The 24,237-nt window shown below is 30.1% G+C and overlaps 3 protein-coding genes across 5 annotated transcripts; 1 reads left to right on the top strand and 2 right to left on the bottom strand.

The window, feature by feature from the left end:
• Nucleotides 1-2,560: 2,560 nt before the first annotated feature.
• On the bottom strand, nucleotides 2,561-4,790 carry LOC106639994 (uncharacterized). The gene is made up of 5 exons (XM_014353842.3): nucleotides 4,726-4,790; nucleotides 3,449-3,529; nucleotides 3,119-3,243; nucleotides 2,884-3,042; nucleotides 2,561-2,800 (listed from the first exon to the last, which is right to left on the bottom strand). The coding sequence occupies exons 1-5, from the start codon at nucleotides 4,787-4,789 to the stop codon at nucleotides 2,561-2,563; spliced, it is 669 nt and encodes a 222-aa protein (XP_014209328.3). The 5' UTR covers nucleotide 4,790.
• Nucleotides 4,791-7,828: 3,038 nt separating this feature from the next.
• Nucleotides 7,829-8,643, bottom strand: LOC106639993 (uncharacterized). Its single transcript, XM_089598748.1, has 3 exons — nucleotides 8,530-8,643; nucleotides 8,144-8,224; nucleotides 7,829-8,037 (listed from the first exon to the last, which is right to left on the bottom strand). The coding sequence occupies exons 1-3, from the start codon at nucleotides 8,591-8,593 to the stop codon at nucleotides 7,829-7,831; spliced, it is 354 nt and encodes a 117-aa protein (XP_089454874.1). The 5' UTR covers nucleotides 8,594-8,643.
• A 2,936-nt stretch (nucleotides 8,644-11,579) lies between these two features.
• On the top strand, nucleotides 11,580-17,803 carry Syt20 (synaptotagmin 20). 3 transcript variants are annotated; one of them, XM_014353837.2, is made up of 11 exons: nucleotides 11,580-11,861; nucleotides 11,976-12,117; nucleotides 14,171-14,315; nucleotides 14,859-14,969; nucleotides 15,035-15,132; nucleotides 15,218-15,343; nucleotides 15,437-15,634; nucleotides 15,861-16,013; nucleotides 16,152-16,272; nucleotides 16,749-16,921; nucleotides 17,346-17,803. In XM_014353837.2, the coding sequence occupies exons 3-11, from the start codon at nucleotides 14,174-14,176 to the stop codon at nucleotides 17,556-17,558; spliced, it is 1,335 nt and encodes a 444-aa protein (XP_014209323.2). In that variant the 5' UTR covers nucleotides 11,580-11,861; nucleotides 11,976-12,117; nucleotides 14,171-14,173; the 3' UTR covers nucleotides 17,559-17,803. The 3 variants fall into 3 exon arrangements, with proteins under 3 accessions (XP_014209323.2, XP_089454485.1, XP_014209322.2); XM_089598359.1 differs by having other exon boundaries at nucleotides 11,973-12,117; nucleotides 14,862-14,969; XM_014353836.2 differs by having other exon boundaries at nucleotides 11,973-12,117.
• The last annotated feature ends 6,434 nt before the right edge of the window (nucleotides 17,804-24,237 follow it).

Below are 24,237 nucleotides of genomic sequence, written 5' to 3'. Positions count from 1 at the left end.
TGCACTTACAATACAACAATTTTTAACTTATTTTAAAAATTTTATTCTATCTAAAAAGTAAAAAAAATAAAAATAAAATGTTACGTTTTGAAGAAATTTCTTATTTGATTTAAATTAATACTTTTTTGTATGAACAAATACTTATTTTACTTAAAAATATTATTATTTGTTTACGTTCGTATAAACGTTTGTTTGGATTAACGATATCTTTTCTTTTAACGTACATACCTCCATAAATATGAAGAAATTTGTAAGCTTGTTATTAATGACAGACGATATAATTTCTCAGCTTTTTTGGTTTTTCAATTCATTTTCCATCAATTTTCAAATTAATTTTCGGTTTTTGTTGATGATTTCGGGATGATAAAAATTTTGTACAATTTTCTAGAATATTCAACAAAATAAAATATTATACAAAAAATAGAACGTTGTTGCAAATCAGTAAATATTCGGTTACTATCCCAGTACAGACTGGATATTCACTGGATTCAGAACCAATATAAATTATTTTTTTTCATTGTCCATACACATGACTAAATGAAAAAACTCCACCAAATTTCCAGGAACGAATCACTTTTAGAGATAGTTTTCTTCGAGGGTTTAAGACTGACAAAAGCCGAAGGGCATGAAATTTTGTGCGCTCTCGCATCATCCGAGAAATCTCTGAGATTTCTGTTTCTCTGGCATTTTTTCAAGCTAAACGAGTACTCACAATCGAAGAAAATAGAATTATTTCCCGATCACAAAGCAAAAAAACACTCCAACTTTTGTTTTCACCATCATTGGCTGTCTGCGATCGAAAATCTCCAACATATTGAAACATTAGCCATAAACTATTCTTACATTTCTTCAAGCACTGGAGATCTTTTGATCCACGTTGCCAGGTTGTATTTTTTTTTTATTTGTTTTTTTTCCGAGTGCTTATTTCTAAATATGTAGCTAATCTGTCATTTAGACAATTGGGACGAAACTGGAGATGGTTGCAGCTCCTTTGCTTGGAGGAAGAAATTCCAGGGACAAAAAATTCAAGGGGAGAATACAATGCAGTCACGATTCCTGATCTCGCTTGGTCCGTCGTACGAAAATTTTCTCCCAAAATAAGAGTTCAAATAGTCTTGCGTAAATATATAAACACTATTTTTTGGATGGGAAGAAAAATTTTGATTAAAGTGCACGTCTTAAGAGTTATAAATTTTGATGTTTCGTTAGTTGGAATTCCCGAGTACGATCAGCACAAAAAATTCATCACGGAAAGCATTCCCATGCACACGGTCGTTTTGTCAACAAATCGTGAATTGTTGTTTCACAAACCTTGCTTGCTGGACTGTACATTCAAGACTATGTATCTCTGGTACCACAGGCATTTGGGTAATTAAATTTACGTCCGGAGTCGTACAACAATTTTTCGTACGTGCAAGTAGATTTTTCTTTTTTTTTTTTAATTTTTCTTGTAAATTACAGAGCAGCTGTATATCAATTTATGGAATCATAGAGAAATGTTTGATCATCATTTGAGGAGAATTTTTCCATGTTTACCAAATTTAAAGGTTTTCGAGTTTGTGGGTGGTATGAGAGATCCGGTGACGATTTGCACAATGTGCTGTCAAATAAAAATTGGCACTTGTGGTGAGTATCGTTAATACTGGGTAATATAATTTTATTGAAAAAAAATTTTTCACTCATCAAAAAAACTGACAGCTGTAAAAAACGTGATGATGCAGTTACAAATACAAGACTGTAAAAAAAACGGAAATACGCTTGCAAAAATAAATCGATTTTTGGAGTGCTTCGACGATGATTTTGATAAATTGGGAGTTGAATTTAAAGTTTACTGTTATCCTGCCTGATATAACTGAGAAAAAGGTATTATCCAGGAAGTTTTTTTAAGGCGTTTGAATCATTTTTGACAAACAGAATTGAATTAAATTTTTTAAAATAAATATAAAAAATGCTGCAAATAATTTCATTTATGTTTTCTTCATAATTATTTTTGTACCAACTATTAAATATATTTCAATTCAAATTATGACGATATCTTAATATTGATCATGATTTTTCTTATTTGATACATTGATTGGTTATACTAATTAGTTTTTATATTAGTTTTGTACAATTATGAGGATTAATATAATTTTGAAACTAATTTTTTCAAACAATTTTAGTGTCAGTAAGTGTGAAGAAAAACATGTCCGAAAAAAAATTTACAAAGAATTCTTTTTTTGTATCTTATCCTATATAGTGGATACAACTATATTAATAATTTAATATTTATGTGATACAGAAAAATAAAAATTAGAAATGAGAATTTTATTGATGTATCTATATATTTTTTTTTAATTAACATTTTTCTTCTTTCCAAACAGATTTTTTTTTAATATTACCTATTAATTGATTAATTAAATTTTTTTAACACCTTCAGTGGTAGTTACTAGAGTAAAAGTCAATGATAATGTTTTAATGTGTTTTTAATAAAAGTTATATACCTATGTACAGTATGTACAATGTCCCAAACAACACAACATGACTAAAGTAAAAGAAAAAAAGTCTAAGTAAATGGAACCTAAATCGTACCAACACCGATTGCTTCATTTTCTTTTTGTCCAAAAAGTTTTTTTAATGTCATTAAATCTTTCCGGGCATCTTCAGCTTTCCGACTATCACCACTTGTTTGACTACTCACTACTTTCATACGATTGACGTTTGGCATGGTTTTTCGAGGATACGTTTCAACCAAGAATGGGTCATCTGAATTTACCGTTACATCTTGGCTCCATTTCGAGAGCCAATCGCTTCCTTCAGTCTAAAAAATATTTTCATACGTAATCACTTGACTTTACTTTCCGACTCATAAATAATTAAAAATTTAATATTAATTCGCCCTACCTTTTGATTTACTTTGTTCGATGTATCATCAGTTGTTTTCAATTCAGATTTGACCTTGTACTTTTCTAATAGCTGTTTTATTTTTGATTCCATTTGGTACTGGGCAACAGCTTGAACTAATGGACCCATATTGCCTTTTAGAGCAGCCGACATTAGGGCCTTATTAAAACAAAGGTGTGGATCAATTATATCAGTTTTATTGCTCATGTAATAATAAAAAACTCGATGATCTTACTGCTCTTTTCCTTTTGGTATCAGTTCTAATAGGATCGGTTTCTTTTTGTGGTCCATATTCCAAGAGGACTTGGAAATCTGCATGTTCACCAAGTCTGAAGCCTACACCGATTCTAGAATCAGTTCCTGCAACGAAAATAATTATCACCAAACAGTTAATTTTTTTATATCAGTATTCATGGTACCAAAGTTCATAGATGTGGCATGAACATCGTCCTACAACATTTACGGCAAGTTCAATAATTTTTAGTTTAAAGCTGAAATATCTCACATAAATAAATTGTAAACATATATAATTTGTTATAAGAAGTAAATTAGTTCATTGAAATACCTTTTTTAATCGGTGGAATGTTGGAGTATATCAATGATAATATAGTCGGGAGTTCTTCTGGAACAATTAAGCTTTTTACACCTGCAATAAATTACTTATTTAATTTCTGAACCTTGATAATTAATAAAAATATTATTTTTAACGTATTTATTGGTTTCTTTTTTTTTTTTTTTTTATATATAAAAGTTGCTCTGATGGAAAAAAAATCATTAGACCCAATGTAAGATTTATTTCAAAGTTTTTTAAAAATATTATGATTCAAATCGATGATTTATATTGGTATCACACCATGGCTAAGCAATTGGCATCCCGATGACAAGACAGTTTACAGCTTTTGTAATGGTACATCACTAACATAAAACCAATGTTGAATTATTTAACATTTGATTCGCATCAAGTAAAGTAAATCATAAAAAATACATTGGTTTCGAATCGACTGCATCGTACACTGAGAGAAAAAAATAATAAAAATTATAGAGAAATTTGAGAAAATCGGATGCAAGCTGGTAAAAACCGAAAAAATTATCGTTTTTTATAATAATTATTATTGTTTAAGATATACAAATTATACTTTGAATGGTTAAAATTATAGTTGAAACAGTAAAAATGTTGATAAATTTTACTTTCCCGCATGGAAATTCTTACTATTCTAAACATAATTTCTACTTTTTAAATTATAATTTTAACGGTTGAAATGATAATTTTTTTTTTTTTTTGCCGACTTGCATCCGATTTGTTCCAACCATGATTTCTACTTTTTAAATTATAATTTTAACTGTTGAAACAATAATTATTAATATTGAAAATAATAATTTTTTCCTTTTTTGCCAATTCGTATCTGATTCACTGTGCAGAATGGTAATTTTTGCTGGAATTTCTCTATGATGTTTATTATTTTCTTATGCTCTTGAAAAAATTGCGTAACGTTGGCGTGCACATGCTGTACGACGACCGGCAAACACCTATAATAGTATTTGCGTTCACGTATTACCCACAAGCTTTACAATTCACAACACGCGAGAAAAAATCTGCAGCTATGTGTGTCAGTGGGACCTTCCGTTGTAAGCCTGTGCCTTCTCTATGGAAAGCGAAAAACCCCAAAGATTCACCTAATTGGCGTTTCTTCGTGAAACAATTTGCATTCGGACTTTTGAAAATTTTTTTTTCATTTTTACTGCGAATAACGGGGTAACCGGAAAGTATATCAAGAGCAAAAATTTGAATGACAGAGGCGTTGAAGGAGAGTTGTTTGATGACAACAGAGTTGCAGTTCTTACATTGACCAAGGAGGAGCAGGATGGCCAGGCTCAGACAGGTGGCTTTGATGACAGACAATGGCATTTTGGCGATGATGGTGGGCAGAAATAACCTACGTTATCCACCAACGAAGAAACATGGCTCCTTTTTTCTGCTGTCAGTGCACGCAACCTGTACAGGAGTATTGCACAATTTATCAGTTCAAGGAACTCGACTTTCAAAGCAACGAAGGCTTCAGGTTGGACGAGAAAGTATGTGTGTTTGTGCGCGCTTTTTTTTTTTTTTTTTTTTCATTCGCGTTGATTTTTTACAACTTTTTTTTTGTCACGTGTTAAAAAGTGCCAAGGTTGACTTGTCACTTGGGTATTATTTTTTTTTATATGTTTATCCCAGTACGGTGAGTGTACAGGTACTGTCTTAGAATTACGAAACTTACTATTAGCACTTGACTAGTAACGTGTAAATTAATATTACGACATGATTATTTGTAAAACAAAAAAAAACGTTACTTTAGTGGCTTTGTTCAAAAAAATTATTGTTTCTTTTTAAAAAGTGCAAATAATTTAAAATTAAACGAAAAATTTACTCTGTCTCAGTATTCAATATAATAATAAACTTTTTAGAATTACATCGGTACGAAAAGATATTGTAATATTAGGTAGCATCGAATAATATTGTCGATTCTTTTTTTTCCAAGAAAACAATATTATTGTAAATTCTAATACGCACTTCAAATAATGTTACTACTCAAATAAATATATACCAACTGATTGTATTAAAAAAATTAATCAGTGACAGTAACTTATACGTACACACAATTGGCAACATTAAAAATATCTTTATGAAATTATAGCTGTCTCTTGAAACGCGTACAAAACTTGAAATTTATAAACAAATAGGTATACCGTGCAAAGGGGCTTCTTTTAAAAATCTGTTTGTACGATTGCAAGAGACAAATTTTTAAATATAGAATGATGGCATACTTTTTTGGCTCGAACTTTCTACTTTTTATTATTTGGGAATCAAGCAGTTATTCATATGGTCCAGTTTTGGAGAAAGCAAGGGACATTATCCAAATTTCAACTGATGTACAAAAAAAGAAAATCCAATCAAATCTTGAGTTAGCACTAAACCAGCAAATGAAAACCCGCAATAATTTAAATGTGGTATCTCTATAATAATTCGTCACTACAACATAACTTTTTTTTTTTTTTTAAACTTTGCACACCAACGGTACGATTCACCAGTTTGCCATTCACACTTTCATTTTAGACTCAATCTAGCGTCTAATGCCTGTCCTCGAGATGATTATTATAGCAAAGGTGCTCTCCGCGACTTTCGTTTGAAAGTGAAATCAACCGCTGCTGCAAAACCATCGACTGTTAGCACACGCGCGCACTCGCACACAAACCAATTCTCACTTGAACAAAAACGAAAAAAAATCACCCACACGATAAAACTAAATGACAAAAATTACCACTAACTTTGCCAATAAGACCCAAGAGGAAGAAAAAAAAAAAAAAAAAAGAATTACAAAGTGATGTCCAAGACACTGGTGATCGACTGACGCGTCGTAGAGTACGTATGGTGCGGCGCTATATGTTGAGCCTTCCTAGCGCGCGAGTTTGCTGTGAGGCGCCGTTTTCTCTCTCGCTCTCTATCAGGCGCGACGAAAAGTAAGTCCGGAAAGACTGTTTTTCAAGTGAAAGGAGGAGGCCCCCCTGCCCCTACTCTCGGGGGCTACGAAAGCTACGCCGGACGATCGAGGTCGACGACTGGACGCGACTGGCCGCTATTGATGTGAGCGTGGTGGAATGAGATGGACGGGATCTCTCTTTTTGCGACTTTTTGATGAATTATTATTATTTTTTTTTTTGTTTTGTGATCATTGAGCGATTGCATCCGTAGGACGTTTGAAAGCTCATTGGAGCGTTGGGTGAAGTGGAGGGAGTTGAAGGACAGGGAGATGCAGGTTGAAGGCACTTGTTGCACACGTCAAAGTGTTTTTGTTCATCTCGAGTTTTTATGGAAAATTGATTTCAGGTAGGGATTTAAAAATTTAGTGCTCAAAAAATTAATACGATTCAATCGTACAGTTAATTTGTTGAAATACATTAAAATTAAATATATTCTTTATTATTGTTTTTGAAATTAAAAAATAAAATAAAAACTAAATAACTACGAAATAAAAATTCAAAAACTTACTGTTTACAGTAATTTAAATATCTAAATTTGTATGATATACTAATTAAAGTCATTAAAATATTATATTTTAAAGAAAAATTTTAGTGACCATGAACGTTCAAATACGATTGTATTTAATTTAGTGCAATTGTGTTGTTAAAAATAAATAATGAATTATTATTTTATTTGTATTTCATTCACTCAGGGGGACTTAAAAAAATTCAAAGAATAGTTTTGTAGTATAATTTAGGAATTTATAATTGCTTAAGAATGAATATAAAATACAAGCTTAAACTCAAATGACAATGAATTTATTTCAAAAATCAACAAACGTTTGGTTACCCTTGTTTTACATACTTTTTTTGATGGTAATTTTTTAATTTAACCTAATTTTTCATTATGTATTCAAAGAATTAAACTATTTTGTTTTACCTTTCTAATAATTATTTTCTACCCTTTAGAATTAAATGGAATATGGCACACATTTTTAAATTCGCCTGAAATGTTCTGTCATCTTTGAGACATCGTTGGGTAAAGTTATAAATATTATTGTTCATTATAAAATAAAAAATTACTTATTCTGCCAATAGTGTCTTATGTATATCTTGTTTTTGTGTCACTGTTCGAGGTTAGTTACGGTTCACCACCTATGACATATAATAAATTATTGCTGAATAATTTGCAGGCATGTAATAAAAAACAATGATAAATATAATAATAAAATTCAGACTCACATATTCATCTATACTTTAGTTAAATTATTAGATTTTTGAGCTTTTATTTTATATTCTTCTAAAAGTTTCTTGTACTTCCGTCTCATTTGAATTTTAGCAATTACTTGAGACCAAGGACCAAATTCACCTTTTAGGGCTGCTGCCATCATTGCCTTTACATAAAATCCATTTATCATTAAAAATCACAGAATTATTGTAATTAGCTTTAATATGAGTTCTTTAATAGTCTCATAGAAATAAATTTAGCAATATCAGAAATATGTAACTTATCATTATTTCTTACATCTCTTTTACTTTTTTTGTCTTTAACATTTCCAATTTGTTGAGTATATTTCTGTGGTCCATACTCCGACAGTACTTGAAAGTCTGCGTGTTCACCAAATTTAAAACCAATTCCTATTCTCGAGTCAGTCCCTAAAAATTAGTGATTTTCATTGCATAAATCGGTCGTGCAAGATTTGAATATTAATTATACATAGAAATATTTAAGTCATTGCACGAAACTCGTAAAAAAACATACCTATTTTGATTGGTGGAAACACGGAAAAAAATACATTTGTTACTGTTGGTAAATCTTCTGGTATGATTAAACTTGTAACATCTGAAAAGTAATTAAAATCATGAAAAATTATTATTTATTTCATATGTATAGTGGAATACATTATCATCACACAATTTAGCTGTTCGAAAAATAGAAAGGATTATGTCCTGAATCGACAACTTGTCATTATGAAGTAGGCAGACATAATTTGAGTAAAAAACTCAGACTAGCGGTAAGATGCAAAAAAATTGTCGTATGTACGAATAGTTGACATGTAAGATTAAGTATGGTATGAGCTACAAAATACGTGTCTACATCAGACAAGTTGTATTTATACCCGCAATACAGATGCGTGTGATACTAACAGTTGCTGAAGAGCAGAAAAATGACCAGAGTGAGACGTGCGGGTTTTGCAATCGACGTTGTCATCTTGGTGAGAGGGATTGCGTCATCTGCTAGTACATACCATCACATAGTGCTCTTAACTGCAATGCACATGTTGCACAATTTTTAGCTGAAAAAAAGGTCTTGATTATGGTGGTTTAGGAGCTTTTCAAGGATTTTTGCTTGAAATTTAACGCAACGGCGTGCAAATGCATTTTTATTTAATTAAAAAGGTTTTTTTTGCACTTTGATTGTTTTTTTTTTTTTTTTTTTTTTTCACAAAATAAAATTATGGTGGATTATGATTTTTATTCGGTATGTCAACGATAAACCGTTACAAAATCAAAGATTAAAAAATAAATATAGCTCTTACTTAAGGTGTTTAAAAAATGACCAAGAAAACATAAAGTTCTTGTGTTGATAATAAAAACTCGCAAGTTAAATACGTACAATTAGTATAATATTGGTAGTTATATTCCTTTTTCTGAATTCTATACTTTTGTAAAAATACTTTATAAAAAAATTCGAAAAAAAAAAAAAAAAAAATTTTTTAATAATAAAAAAATATTGTGTTGGTAAATGCTACGAAAATAAAAAGCAATGAGTAATAGAAACATAAATTATAAGCACATACAAAAATATTTAAAAATGTACAGTCACAATCAATTAAAGTTGAACCACTTTAAAAAGTAATCGTGCGTTAATAATATGTTTTTATCTTGCAAAAGACTTGATATTGATTTAAGATACAAAAATGAATTGAAATTTGTTACAGTACCGTAAGTTAGTATTTGTTACAGTACCAGTGGTATCATGGTCGTGTTGTATGCGACGCCTGACACTATACTGAAAGGATTCCCAACTAGAGTCTCCAGCATTGAGTGAAAATCTCGATTCTAATCCCTACTCTGAAAGCGAGAGGTTGTACAATTTTAGGCTGGTTTCAGTAAAAGCAGCGACTCAACATTTTATGAGATTGAAGATTAATTGCGTTGCACAACAGGTTTTTGAAGATTGCACACTTTTAAATTTTTATTCATACTTTTTAGTTGACTCTTGAAAGGTGGGCATATTTTTGTCATCAAAGCTTCAGCATATCAAAAGGAGTATTCAATGCATTGGCTAAAGAACAATGAAATTATTTTATAATTTTTCTATTATTTAAGTAGTGTTTATATTGTTAGTAAAAGGTCCAAGTACATATATGTAAAAAATATAGCTTAAGAATTTTTTTGATAAGGTTATTGAAGATAATTTAAAATATTGGTAAAGTCATCAGTTGCATGATCATAATCAAGTTATTTAAAACAATTAAGTAATTTAAAGTTTTTTTTCGTATTTCGTGTGTCACCCGTACCAACACGGAAGACGACTGGGCTGAAAAGTGTTACCGAGCAGGTATATGTGATTCATTAAGATAATCTCCTCTTAAAATATACATTATAATTAGAAATAAATGACCATGATATCAAATACTGGTAGAATCTATTTGAGTTTAGTTTCTATAATATTATTTTAATTAAGAAACTTATAAGCCTTATCAAATAAAAAAAAAAAAAATAAAAATTAATAGCAGTGTAACAAAGGCGAGTTTGATAAGCAAACACTTGTTCAAACTAAAAGAAAAAAAAAAAAAAATTGAGATATTATTTACTTAATTTGGACATAAGCCGTAGAAGTTGCAGCCATTCCTCGATAACCAAAAAAGTCAATGAAAAATAAATGCATGCACATCCTAAAAATTCATATACGTAATTATTATGACTCCAGGTATTAATAATTGAAATCGTAAAGAAAAAATTTAAGTTTATTAAATGTGTATACCAAATGTTTACTGATTAAAGTCATCACGTTTAAAAAAATTATAATAAAAAAGTGTCACACTTGTAACACAACTAAAAACGTTGATGAGAAATTTATGAAAAGTATGTAAGTGGATTGGCAGGGATTTTATATTTAAAGACAATATTGTCACATCATTAATATTCCAGAATTGCATTTGGTCAATCATTAAGATTATAAATTGACGAGAAAGTCATTGAAAAAGCATTGACGATTATTTTTGTTTTCGAACGTTAGTAGAGAAAGGCTTAGGACTTGTATGACTTAACATTTTTGTACGATTATATATTGATTTTTATCAGTGATTCAATACAAACAAAAGTATATTCTATCAGAAACAAGGTATCATAAAAGGTAGCGTTAGTGCATTTGTATTTTTGATAAGAAACTGTTCAATCTGAGCATAGCTCTACATACAAATTTTTATTTGCTTATTTTTATCTGATGATACCACTGTAAAACAAAATGATATTGGCTATGTACATCTACTAACGTCGGACTTAGATTAAATTATTTTAAAAATTGTTATACGTAAATTTTAAAAAACTGCTTTTGAGCAAAGTGATTTTCTTTGCTGAGAAAATCATTAATGATTCATTATTATTTGAGATACAATATTGAGAAATATTTTTCTCTTCTGGCGTACATTACAATACTGTGACTATTTTTTTATCTCATAAATTTCATTTTTTTTTAAATTCAAAGGTGTGATTTTTGTAATTGAAAAAAAATTTTTCTAGCATACACAATGCGTTACACTTTGAGCAAAAAGTTATGTTTAAAAAAAAAAGTAAATGGGTATGCGAGGCCAAGTCTGACTACCATGTCTTGGAAAAATATGTTTGTCTTTAGTTTTGTATCTAAAAACATATAGTACTGAAAAGTATGCACATCTGTGTCAACAGTAATAAATAGATTTCATCAAAGCGCTCGACAAAAAGAATATGACGAACCCACGTAGGTACGAATCGGATTGAAAAATTTGTACGTTTTATTAATCTAAAATTCCGAAATTACACATTGGTTAACATGAAATGGAAAACATTAGCAAAATCCAGTACATCTCTATGTAAACCAAACAAACACGTGTACGTCATCGCAGCGTTGGCGGCGTCGTCGTCATCGTTGTCGAGTACAACAGTAGCGGGGCTTGCACTTATCTTTGCTCTTTCCAGTACACGTTTCACCTCTAGTTCGGTCGGCGCCGAATCACAGGTATTACAACGTGTACGTGTGTGCAGTGCGCGCTTTACTTGGCTTTTGACGTTTCGTAATTCTTTTTCTGGCATTTTTTTATTTTTTTTTTATTTTATGCCTCAAGTGCACCGATAACGTTACGAGTGGTAGTTCTCGGATGGTTTGGATTTTTAGTGTTCAGTGAACAGGAGTGGAAGGTGGGATTGTTGAGAAAGACAAGATTTGGAGAATTTAGCTAAAATGTGGAAGGTTGCGCGTGTTGCGTGAAATCAGTGTAAGTACACGTTTGTTGGTTTGAAGTGAGTTGTAATGCATTGAATTAAAATTATTGCAGGACTACCGTTTTTTTCAGCACATATGTAATTTAAATCTGTAATTTTTCTAGAAGATGACATTTTGGGAAGAACCACCTTGTTTTGGTAAACAGCGTTTTATTACAATGTAGAAGAGCTTGATGTGACTGTGAAACATATGACGTTGACAACGGAGCGTGAAGAACGTACTTTTTAACAAGTTGCTCGCAAAGCCAAGTAAGTAATCGCATGTTTTTCCAGTTATTTGAGATTTTTTACGAATAATAAAACTCAAGTGAAACTTTAAGGTTTTGTTGCGAATTAATGAAAATCCATCAAACTTTTATTTTTATTAAATTCCATCATGTGCCATTGAAATAAACTACTGTATCTATATATAGTTTGTGTTTCCTCTTTGATAATATTCCTTATGCGTCATTTGCAGTTCTTAAGAAAATTTTGTTGTGAACTTACTTTTCCTTGCTGTATTTTTCTTATCTTTCGTGTACTAGTCATGCTCATTACAGTGATACACATACACTCTGGCATGGCTAATTACATTTCCATTACGTTAGGCGTAGAGTTTGTTGGTTAATTTGTCGTGAACATCAAAATATGAGGCTACGTTTTTGGACCTTTTACAATTTACGTTTTACAATATGTTAAAACATTTACCACCTGAACGAGGAAAGTAAAATAAACGATAAAAAAAGCTGCTATTACAGTGACCTCGAGTTAACCATGAATTTAATAAAAAATTTTCAATAAATAATAATACATTTTTGCTGCATTTAATGATAGATTTTTAATGAATTTTTGCAATAACCATAGTATAATAAATTGTATGAAACAGTGGCATTGACAAACTGTTTTTTAACAATAAATTTCTATTAAGAAGTGATTTTTTTTATCAGGGCCAGAAGTTTTTCTCATAAAATAATACCTGATTCAGTTTAAAATATATTCTTGCATCCTCAAGTAAGTTAATCTAATATAAATAAAAGTAGAGTCATAGAGTTGTAATTATCTATCAATGTTTATTCCTTTAATTTTTATTAGACTAAATTTAGGTGATCCACGTACGATATATTACTTTAGCACAACGTTTGTTATTATTATTAATTATAACCATTGCTGTTATCTATGTACAACAATTTTAAGATGTTAATGTTTCTTTCTATAGTTGTAAAAAATTAAGTTACGTTACAGCTGTGTAAAATCTGTACTAAATTATTTGAAGTGCAAGATTAACATTTGAAGGTTTAAGAAAATTTTAGTGACATTTAATATAACTTTTGGGATGTAATTAACGACTTAATGAGCAAATAATAGCGTAGTAATTAAAGCTCCATAAGAACTTTCTTATTTAAAATTGAATCACTACCTTATCATCGAAAAACAGTTGTCTACAAAGATTGTAGAACTATTACACATGACTGTTTATGGTCGAGCTAATGACATGATGCATCACACTGTGATAAATGACTTTATAATTATTTTATCTGGTGTTCCACTAAAGATACCAAAAAAAATCCATTTCGTAATTCCCTCATATCCGTGAAAATTTTCTTTGAACAGCCTGTATTAATCGGTGCGGGAAGTATTGTAATGTATTGAGTTCAGTATAGGTACCTGGTCGCACAAGTGTTGCCTCGACAGTTTATAGTAAAAACCGGGAAGCACCAAGTAGACCGCGATAAGGTGATATCCCACGTTACATACTGCGCAGGTATAGTCTATAGGTGCATACCTGTGCAACTAGTGTGTAGACATAAGTAAGACCATTGTTACTTATTTAAAAAAAAAAAAAAAAAATTGAGGTACGATCATTCTTATTCTTGTATTTTTTCTTCTTTATTATTTTATATGGTAGAATAATGTGGTGTTTTGTAGATTTAACTTATTACCTAAAACCATTGTAATACTAATATCAAGACAATTTTGATAAATTAATAAAATGTAGCAATCGTATTCTGTAAATTTGAACTTGTTAAATTATTTTGAATTATTTTAAAATTATTTAACTATACTGTTAATGATTGCGAAGCTTTTTAATTAGAAATCAACATAAAAATCATTTGATTTTCTTAGTAACACTGTATCAGAAGTGTTGCATTGTTATAGAGAAGTAATTTATTTGCCATTGGTATCTCAACTCATTCGAACTAAAAATTTATTGTAGATGATTTTCTTACCTACCAGATTCTTGTCCATTGCATACCATCAAAGAATCATTTCATGATCATAGATACAAATTCATTATGTTTAAAAATTGTAACCATTGTTTCAGTGAATGTCGTACGAAGAAGCTATTGGCCCATTGGGTGTTATAATTATATGCAGCGTTGCTGCAATTATATTCGGAATAGCACTGTTGATCGCAGTTTGCTTCTGCATTCCTAAATGTATTGGTTACAAATGGATAAAACGAAAAAGTAAGTGCCAACTTTTTTTTTAAATCATGTGTTCGTATATTTTTGACGGAGTTTAATAACTGCGAGGTCAAGTTAAATTGTGACTGAACAGTTATTGAATGAGAAACAGAAGTGAGCCACCAGCAATTATGATGGTCTAAATATTCACGGTAGGTTCACTCGTATGAGTCATCGGTTGTTGCTATTTGAAAATTACCTTTTGCAATTTCCATTAAACGTTCGAGCGTCAGTTTCTCGTTTCCATTGTTCTTAGACGTGCACAAACATACATTTTTCTTTCAAATTGCACACTTGTGTGATCAATCATGCGCCATGGAATAAACAATCCCTGGATTCCCCTAATAACCAAGTGGTATTTAAAAAAAATAAATTAAATTTAAAATTTTTTTATGAATAAATGCTTGATCTGCATTTTATAGTTTATGGTGGTATTAATTTTCGCAATAATTATTCTTTGATCAAAGATGAGAAAAATGTACTTACTTTTTAAATTATTAATTTATTTACCAATTTATTTTATTGACCATACGATTTTTAATGAAGAAGAAAAACCCTTGTCATCAAAAGAAAATGGGAAATTCAACGAGGATCCGAAACTTAGCGAAATGAGCTACCGATCTTGGCGGCTGAACAGCTTGTACAGTAATGGAGATGGTGAGTGTACAAAAAAATTATTATGGAATTCGATTTTTTATCTCCTTGTTATTTATTTATTACAGATACAATCCACGAAGACACGGTGTATTCACCAGATCTGTCGCCTCCACTAAACTCTAACAACCTTCACTTCAATACAATAGATACGTCATCTGTTTTGGTGATTAATACATTTAATTGTTACAACAATTATATTTTATATAAATTTGTATCATGTTTCAAGTAGATGCATTTATAATTTTTAGAATCTCGTGCCGAAAAAGAAAGATGACGTTGGTGAAAAAATTTTTCCAACGGAATTAACACTCAGCCTTCGGTATTTTCCTTACTGCGAAGGTATTACTGCTTCAAAATTAGTTATTGGCATTGAGGTATTATCTGTTGACGTAAAAATAATATTTATAATAAAAAAAAAAAAAAAAAAAAAACTGTTCAAATATGTACGCTTGGTGACGCTTCTTTAGGCGCTGTCTGGTCTTCCACCTAAGCAATACAATTCTTCAATTGAGCCTTACATTCGGTTGGAAGTGATAAAAAAGTCGTGGTCTCATCGAAAGCGGCAAAAGTTGTACAGTTTTCAGACAAAAGTTGTTAAACATACGGCGAGTCCGATTTTCAAAGAATCTTTCGTAATTTCAAGTGGCATACCACATGAAATGAAGGTAAATGTATAACTTTTTAAAATAAAAATAAAAATTCACTCGTTAGCACATTTATAATTATTAATATATCTTATAACTGAATTATTGAGATAGTAAAGTGATGTACAAAACCTGCGTACATCACGATTCAGCTGAAATTTACATGAATTTGAAACCGGTGTAATTTATTTCCTGTAAAAAGTAATATTGCATAGGAATACTTGAAAACTAAAATTAATGTTTTCAGGACTGGATACTTAATATCGAAGCTTACGATCGTGATCGCTACGCCAACCATTCAAAATTATGCGAACTACAGGTGCGAATGAAGGACATGCAGAGAATACTTTTTAGTCCTGAAATTCATCTTTTTAATTTTCACATGAAGCAGTGCAAACAGGTGAGCCAGTAATTACTTTTGCGAGTCGGTAGCAGCGGTAACAATGTAAAGAACTAAAAATGGTAAAATAAACACGAAAGCTTGTGAATACGGCAGTAATGACGAAAATTGTTGTTTTTTTTTCTTTTTTTTTTTCAGGAATACGGAAACATATTACTTGGAGTGAGTTATTTGCCTACAGCACAGCGCTTGTCGATAAATGTTATGAAACTCCGCAACATCAAGTTCATGCCGGATGTTCCAAGTTTAAACGAATTTAGTGAGTGCAGTGACTATAATTGCAAAGAAAACAATGTCCTCAAAAATAATATTTACAACCTCATTACCGATAACTTCGGTAATAACTCGTTATTATTTTGAAGTAAATGTATTTATTTTTCCGTAAAAATGTTCATAATTATTCTACGTAAAAATTTTGACTTCAAAAGTTTTCCGTACTTGAGAAAATAAAAATAAGGGTCGTTCAATCGTGCCCAGTCGATACGAGTTTTAAATTCAAACATTTATCAGTAATCCAATAAATGATCTTATCTGGAACATAGATAATTTTATAACCCTTACATATTATTCGGAGTAATCAGTGAAACGTTAACTTAGTAGAAATAGCGAATATTCACTATTTTGCAGTGAAACTCGCTACTTCACCATGAGTTTTTAGTATTTAAAAAAAGTAAAATTTCATTATTTACATAACTTACATTTTTATTAAATCATCAATTTTTTTTTTTTTTACAGATCCGTATATTTGGATTATAATGTTAAATGGAATGACGGGAAGAAAAATAAAAAGAGAGAAAACAAAATATCTCAAATCTACAGCCGAGCCTGAATTCAACGAGACTCTTACCTTTGATCTGCCAACATCGCAGATGGATACCCTGCAGTTCCTGATTGTTTTATGTAGTAAAGTACGATTCAATATTTTTATTTTTGATCATACACATGCAACTGAGTTACGAAAACTGTTTTCGTCTCGCTTAAATTTTTTTTCTTTTTTTTTTTTTTTTGTAGCAAAGTTTTTAGTAGCAAACATTACGTGAAATCGTCAGGACTGATATTGTCAAAGGTCTAGAATTTTGTATCTTAAAGATTTTTTTCAGACATCAAAATGTACAACCAAAGTAACATCTATTTTTTCCAACTTTTGTACTTTACTATTTAAGTTTTATAATTTTTTAATAACAGATTTAGAATTTAGATTTTTTTTTACTCTCTTGCAACCAATAGTTTAATAGAGATTTATTTTAAATACTTTATATCAAACGAGTAAGATTTGATAACCATTGCATCATCATCGATTTTTTAAATAATGTTTTTTGTTCCATTTTGAAGAAAATTACGCGAAACGATATCAGTGTGACAATGATGAACGAAATTCTGAGTGACGACGACGACTCGGTAATCTCATACCGGAGACCCAAGGACGTTTGCATAGGCAAAGTAGCACTTGGCAAAGGAGTACGTGGCGTGAACGAGAGACTGCATTGGTTTTCAGTCTTCCAAAATCCTCGAAAACTTGTTACTTCGTGGCATACCCTCAGGTGAACAAATTAGCCCAAGTCTGAACTGAATAAAAAAAAAAAAAAAACAATGCATGTATCACAATGTTGATTGTTTGATAGTGACAATTATTATGTTTGTTGTTATACAAGTGTATAAGTGCGGGTTAATATGCGTTGATACATAATAGTTTAAGAAAGTTTGAATTTATTTTGCACTAGTTTTAAGAATATTGTTGGCTAGAGTTTAAGAGATAAAATCCCTATTTAATATTAATGATAATTTTTAAATGTACATAATTTACTTGTTTAAAATAAATTACTTTATAGTATTAAAACTACTATAAAGAAAATATAAAAAAAGAAATTACTGTGTTTAAAATTTTTGTTTCATAAAGTCAAAAAAAAAGTTGATACAGGTGGTGATTAGATATGGTGGTTCACGTTCAACCTACTTGAAAAATTAATAGTTTTTTAATTTATATCAATTTTTTGTTTGTTAATTAAGTGGAATATTTATTAGTAGTCGCTAACCATCAACATTATTAATTGCGTGATATTTAAATATTTTCAAAAAGAGTAGGTCTAATAAAAAAGGTGATGTTTTCAATTCGGGAGTCAAATGGCACATCTAAGGAGCTTTTTATCAACACTATGATATATTAATAGAATTAATCATCGGAAGGTATGTATGTATGGATGTATATTATATAATGCATGTAAGAATATTGTGCCGACAAAAAAGGTTACTGTGGTATCATCTTAAGCTAAGTTGTTATGTTACGATACCCTAATTATTTAATTAAAGAATAGATTGTCACATATTTTATTAATAAATAACTTACCTTTAAATGGAAAAAATATATCAATCTTTAATTACTAGTAATGCGTTATGATACTGGGTATACAGTTACCGTAACAATTATTTTACTTTTTCACTTTTCGCAAAAGGCAACACGTTTCAGTACATATATTTATCACAATATTAAATAGAAATTGGATAAGTTATTTATAAAAACAACTCAATCAAAAATTGATTTTTTTCAAGTGAGTGAGGATACTGAGGATATGGCTTTGGTGATTTTGTCGAGAAAAACTCACGCTAGACATTTAAAAATCGACGAAAAATGAAATGGAAACAGGATAAATTATCATCACAGTAGAGATTGTAAGTTGTCAAATAATTTTTTTAAAGGTAACAAGAGACTAGAGTTTCTCCTAAAAGTAATTTTTATAAAACCCTCAGCATTGTTACAGTTAATAAAATCACAGTTAACAGCAAAAAAAAAATATATATAGAGGTTCTAACATCTAGTTAGCTCATTATTTTTAGTAAACACAAAAATCCACGTGTTTTCAATTGATGGTCAGCAGCGCAAAAGAGGTACTGATTAAATCTAAGAATAGAAGATTATGACACAAAGCACATGCGACACGTACAGATTTTACGAGTATACGAATAACTTTGAATACTTTATATACATAGCTACGTATCTGATGGTGAAAAAAACAAGTGTCATGTACATTGTCCACAGCAATACGACAAAGAAAGTCCTTGGCTGAATACTATAGTATTGCTACATTTTTCCATACACTAAAGTAGAGGTAGGCCATCAGAGATAAAGGGTTTAAGACAATAACTGGACAAGATAAGCTTCTTAAACGCATAGATAGTACTATTTGTGTCCCTGACGACAAAAAAAAAAGTGTGTCAAAGGGAGTTCCTTTTACTGCCTTTATGTTGTATTCTCTATATTCTAGTGATAGAGACAAAGCGTTTCTCTGACAGGAGATCTCGATTTCATGGAATGCGTCAAGAGTAAGAGTCAGTAACTGTAAAGTTTTTCGTGTTTATAGTACTGTACTTTTGAGTTGGCCCAAATTACTAAATTAAAATTTTCAAAATATTTTTTAACTTTAAGTAAGTAATCTCAGCATATCTGCAAAAAAATAAATTACTAGTTATTTGTTACCCTAATAAAGCAAAATTTTGTTCGTTTACTCATAATACTAATTAAAAATATTATTATAAAAAACCGATATGCTTGATACGTATGAGCATCAAACTGGATTGCGTCGTCTCAAGGAGCACATGGTTGAAAGATACGAAGATGCTCCAATACAAAGTGGCTGCTTAGGAAATGATTGTATGGCTAAATAGTATTAATTATTAAAAAGTTGTTATGGACGATAAGTCTTAAAGAAAAAAACATGAATTGTATAGATTAATAAAAATTCAGAAATCATGCTTTTTTCTTCGATACATTTTCATACTCTTTCAATTTCAGATTCTGGAAGGATTAAGACCATTAGATTTAACAGAAAACTAAGCAGTTGTAGCCGTACGATGAGGTTAATTTATCTAGTTATAATTTTATCATTTGCTTCACTGGTTTCAAGCAAACATTTAACAGACAGTGGAAAAATAAATGCGTATTTAATAGCCGATTTACATAAATTTTATAGAATTAATAGTGTTGTGATTATTTATAACGGCGATGAAAGTTAGTAACTTAAATAATTTTCTTTGAAGATATTAATTTTTTCTAACAAAAAATTTGTTTTTTTAATGACAGATACCCAATTTGTGATGAATTTACTCAAAGATCTTTCGCATACGCAGCTCTACTCGATCGCCATTCCAGGATCAGATCTAGTTACAAAATTTCCTAAGATGAATTTATATTCAAAAACACTTTTTGTCATATTCTTGAATAGTGAAAACGATTTTAAAAAGTTTGTCAATTTTTCGAAGGAGAACAGCTTATCCCCCCACATCTGGCTTTTGCTTTTTCAGTCGGAGGATAGTCATCAGATAGACAGTATTTGCCGGAATCCCTTAGAAAACTATCTTGGCCTGAGTTTTGCAAGCGAAGTGTTAGTAAAATGTGGTGATGATTTCACTATAAAGGAGTGGTATGCTGTAGGACTACCAAATGAGTTACACATTCAGGAATTCTTGGAGTGGAGAAAAGGGACTTCGTTAATCGTCAAAAAACATCCAATATTGTTTAAGAGACGAAGAAACCTGACTGGCGTCGAAGCAACTGGTGATATTGAGGTGTGGAACTGATTTCATAAAGAGTTTTTATCCTATATGATTAAAAGTTTTTGTATGGAAAAAAGTAAAATTTCGTTAATCTTGTTGGTAGCAAGCTTATTTTTCAGCAATCATGGAGGAGTTGGTACGGACATTAGGATTTGACTTAAAATATCAGAACAAGGTACATTCATTTATGAATAATAATGATAGTGAGAAAAATCTGACCTACGATTTAGGAAGGGAATCAAATGAGCACAGTATTGTTATTTCTGTTGTTACAACCAATGAAAAACGTTCTTTCGTGGACATAACGACTGATGTCTTGAAAATGAAAGATGTATTGATTTTCAAATCGGCTGATACCATGGATGTTCCCTGGCATGCATATTTAGAGGTAAATAGTTTCAAAATTTAGAATAAACCTTCTATTCACTCATCAAAAACTTATTTTTTATCAAACAGGTTTTAAACAAGCATGTTTGGGCTTTCTTGATCGTAGTCGTTATTTTTTCACCAGTATTATTTTTTTCAATGACAACAATCTTTGACAGTGAACCATATACAAGATATAAATTATTAGATAGTTATATGCACGTGTGGAGAATTTTTTGTTCTCAGGGATTTCCAGGTAAAGTATTAGTTCTTATACTAATCCAGTAACCATGACTGTTAAAAAGGGATGTTTAGGATGGTAAAATAATTCAGAAGTGAAATTATAAAGATTGTGTTTTTATATGATAATTTTTTGTACAGATGCATCTTAACTTTATTTTTCGTAAAAAAAATTAATGACTGTCCTTATAATAACTTTAATTGTATTTGAAAATGTATAACTGGTATCTAAGATAATTGTGTAAAATTATAAGTCAATTATATGTTTAAGCTTCTATTAGACCTAAGAAGCAAAAGTAAAGAATGTCTTATATCACCTAAAAATTATCTCTTGCGGCGAATCCAAGGACGTCAAGCATGAGATGGGAGGTTTTTTTACTTATTTCCTTGGGTCAGAAATTCCTATCTTTTTAAAAAATCTAGTAATAGTTTATAGTAGTTTTCTTTTATTTTTAAAATAATATTATATACAACACCTTAATTTCAACGGTAAGTACGTAGTCAGGCAGACGGTCAAAAAATTTACAAAAATGCAATAAATGGTGTTCTTGTTGCATGCAAAAATTTTTGAAAGTATTTGAGTACAAAAAAATACGTAATATCATGACAAATAGCATGAATCTTGAAAAGCCTTGATAGGTCGAGTTGTTTTTCATTAAATTAAAAAATAAAATATTGACCATATTCAAAAAAAATTTAATACTCTCATTCTAGACAATGCAAACTATATTTAAAAAATATCAATTATTTACGTACTGTAAAAATTGAAGAAATGCAGTATAAACTGTTCAGAAGAACGAGAAAAACTTTTTCTTTTCATAATAGTCGAATTTTTCCTGTAAACCGCATTAATTCAGTAATACAGATGTCATTACAATAATGTGGCAAGAAAAAGACCCATAATACTTACTGAAGATAATAACATATAGTGAAGAAAAAAAAATTTATAAGTAAAATCTCACGTCTTGGTCACAAAAGCCGTGGTAAAGTGTAAGAGAAGACATAGAGTAGTTTAAAAGTTCGTTATAGACGTAGCCTTTAAATTTTTTTTATAATAATCACAAGAAAAAAAAAGTATAAGTAAGGAGTGATAACTTTAAATTTCATCAAAAAAGAGTACAATTATAAAAATCGACCTTTAAAAAAATTTCGTTAAATATAATGCCACAATAATCCTTTGGTAAACTTAAATTTGTTTGTATTATTGTTACAGTCTATGAAGAATATTACTGTTTCAATATACAATTGTACAACAATAATTAGGGAAGAGTAAAGTCAAAAATATGTTTTTAATCCTTAAAAAACTAAAAAAATCAATACTGATTTAATACACATGGGCTTATATTAAGTAAAGTATTATAACATATGGTTATAACGTATACGGCTTAATTATTGGTTTATTTTTAAATGTTATTATTTAGAAGTTATCATTCAATTCTTAAGGAGTTGTCTAAGACATTCTTTAATTTTGCACAAAATTTACAGAATTGCGTTTGAGTTCATTGTCATTTGAATTGGCTCAGTTGACGCTGTTTATACTTGCATTCATAATCACCTCAGTCTACTCCAGCTGCTTCACTAGTATTGCGACTATTTCATTGCCTACCATACCGTTCCGAGATTTTCGTGGATTTATCGAAGATGGAACCTATAAACTTATAGTTGGAAAATACAGTGACAATGTAAAAATGTTCAAGGTAATCTTAAGTAATTCTCATTCAGTGTACATGAGCTAAAAAGTTAAAAACAATAACTTTATGACATTTTCTTAGAACTCAAGTGATGATATATATCATAAGATGGGTCTACTATTGAAGAACGAGAATGAATTGCCAACAACTGTGGAAGAAGCTATCAATCAGGTACCCGCTCAAAATTAATACTGTCATACTAGACTTAAATATCTACTACTTATAAAACTGTTTTTTAATCAAGAGTTTAAAATAATTTCTCATTGGTCTCATTAATGGAGTAAAAGATCTTTTTTTTCAAGATTGTAATTTTTCTCTCTATCATCCATGACTTTGAGTACCAGTTTGAAAAGTTATGTGCAAAATACAATGTATATTGGGCCTTAAAAAATTGTTATCTTTAATAAAATTTACTGAACTTTGAACCATTAAGTTATGGTTTGAAGATGGAGAGTCGTCCCTGAAAATATAACATACATATAATGGGTTTATAACTAAAATCTGTGGTTAATACAAAAAATTCTGGTTATCCAGCTGTTATGGTTTGTAATGGTTACCTATAGGATATTTGCTAAGTGTGTTATTAAGTAACGTACATTTAATTATGTGGATCTAGAAGAATACTTTTTTACGTAGTGATCGCGATGAAGTATGATTTTAACAGAGAATGTGTTTGTAATGTATTTGAGGAGCAACTTCAAAAGATTTGAGCTGCTGATTATAGACGAATTATTTAGTAATTAATTGATTAGTGATTGATTATGTATTCGCTAACATAAAAATAATTGAACGGCTGTATATAAACGTTTTCAGCTTACTATCTCTTTCTTAGTGTCTATTTCACATCTGCATCTACTACTTGTATTAAAAAATTGCACCAGTCTATTAAATAACCTTTTCCGATCCTAGCCGTATATTAATAGTGTACTCATGAAAAAATGGTTTTAAACTGATGTACGACTAATGAAAATGATCATGAAAAATCCATGAACACTATAAATAGCTTGAATAATTTGAAATTAACATTGTTGACGCATATATGGTACATAGTTCATATTTTTTCTAGATGTGCACGGAGAGAGTAGCTTTATATATATATGCAATTGTTGTTGGTCAACGTTCAAATACTAATTTTATAGTCTGCGAAGCAAACGTTTTAGTTCAAGGTAATACTGTACACATAGGTATCGGTTTGAGGAAAGGTGATCCACTTCTAGGATTTTTTAATTATTAGTAAGTATTTTTGGCTCAAAACAATGTTAACTGAAAATCTTAACAAATAGATATATTTTTTAGCATACAAAAGTACAGAGAGGACGGCGTTATGATGCGAAACTTAAAACCTTATGATCAAAGTTTAATGAAAATCAATACATTTA

Source organism: Copidosoma floridanum, unplaced genomic scaffold, assembly GCF_036245765.1.
Source record: "Copidosoma floridanum isolate Cflo_tuat_1 unplaced genomic scaffold, Cflo_Japanese_pri ptg000006l, whole genome shotgun sequence".
In the NCBI taxonomy this organism is placed as follows: domain Eukaryota; kingdom Metazoa; phylum Arthropoda; class Insecta; order Hymenoptera; family Encyrtidae; genus Copidosoma; species Copidosoma floridanum.
The sequence above is the reverse complement of the archived record's forward strand: the minus strand, read 5'-3'. Positions and strand labels throughout refer to the sequence as shown.

Excerpts from the sequence above, each read along its gene's own strand:
- LOC106639994 (XM_014353842.3), bottom strand. The coding sequence starts at position 4,789 with ATGCCATTGTCTGTCATCAAAGCCACCTGTCTGAGCCTGGCCATCCTG. Across the intron at positions 3,244-3,448 it reads CATTCCACCGATTAAAAAAG|GAACTGATTCTAGAATCGGT; the intron begins GTATTTCAATGA and ends TTTTCGTTGCAG. Across the intron at positions 2,801-2,883 it reads CGAACAAAGTAAATCAAAAG|ACTGAAGGAAGCGATTGGCT; the intron begins GTAGGGCGAATT and ends AATATTTTTTAG.
- LOC106639993 (XM_089598748.1), bottom strand. The coding sequence starts at position 8,593 with ATGACAACGTCGATTGCAAAACCCGCACGTCTCACTCTGGTCATTTTT. Across the intron at positions 8,225-8,529 it reads TTTTCTGCTCTTCAGCAACT|ATGTTACAAGTTTAATCATA; the intron begins GTTAGTATCACA and ends ATTACTTTTCAG. Across the intron at positions 8,038-8,143 it reads GTTTCCACCAATCAAAATAG|GGACTGACTCGAGAATAGGA; the intron begins GTATGTTTTTTT and ends ACTAATTTTTAG.
- Syt20 (XM_014353837.2), top strand. The coding sequence starts at position 14,174 with ATGTCGTACGAAGAAGCTATTGGCCCATTGGGTGTTATAATTATATGC. Across the intron at positions 14,316-14,858 it reads CAAATGGATAAAACGAAAAA|AAGAAAAACCCTTGTCATCA; the intron begins GTAAGTGCCAAC and ends TTTTTAATGAAG. Across the intron at positions 15,133-15,217 it reads TAGATACGTCATCTGTTTTG|AATCTCGTGCCGAAAAAGAA; the intron begins GTGATTAATACA and ends TATAATTTTTAG.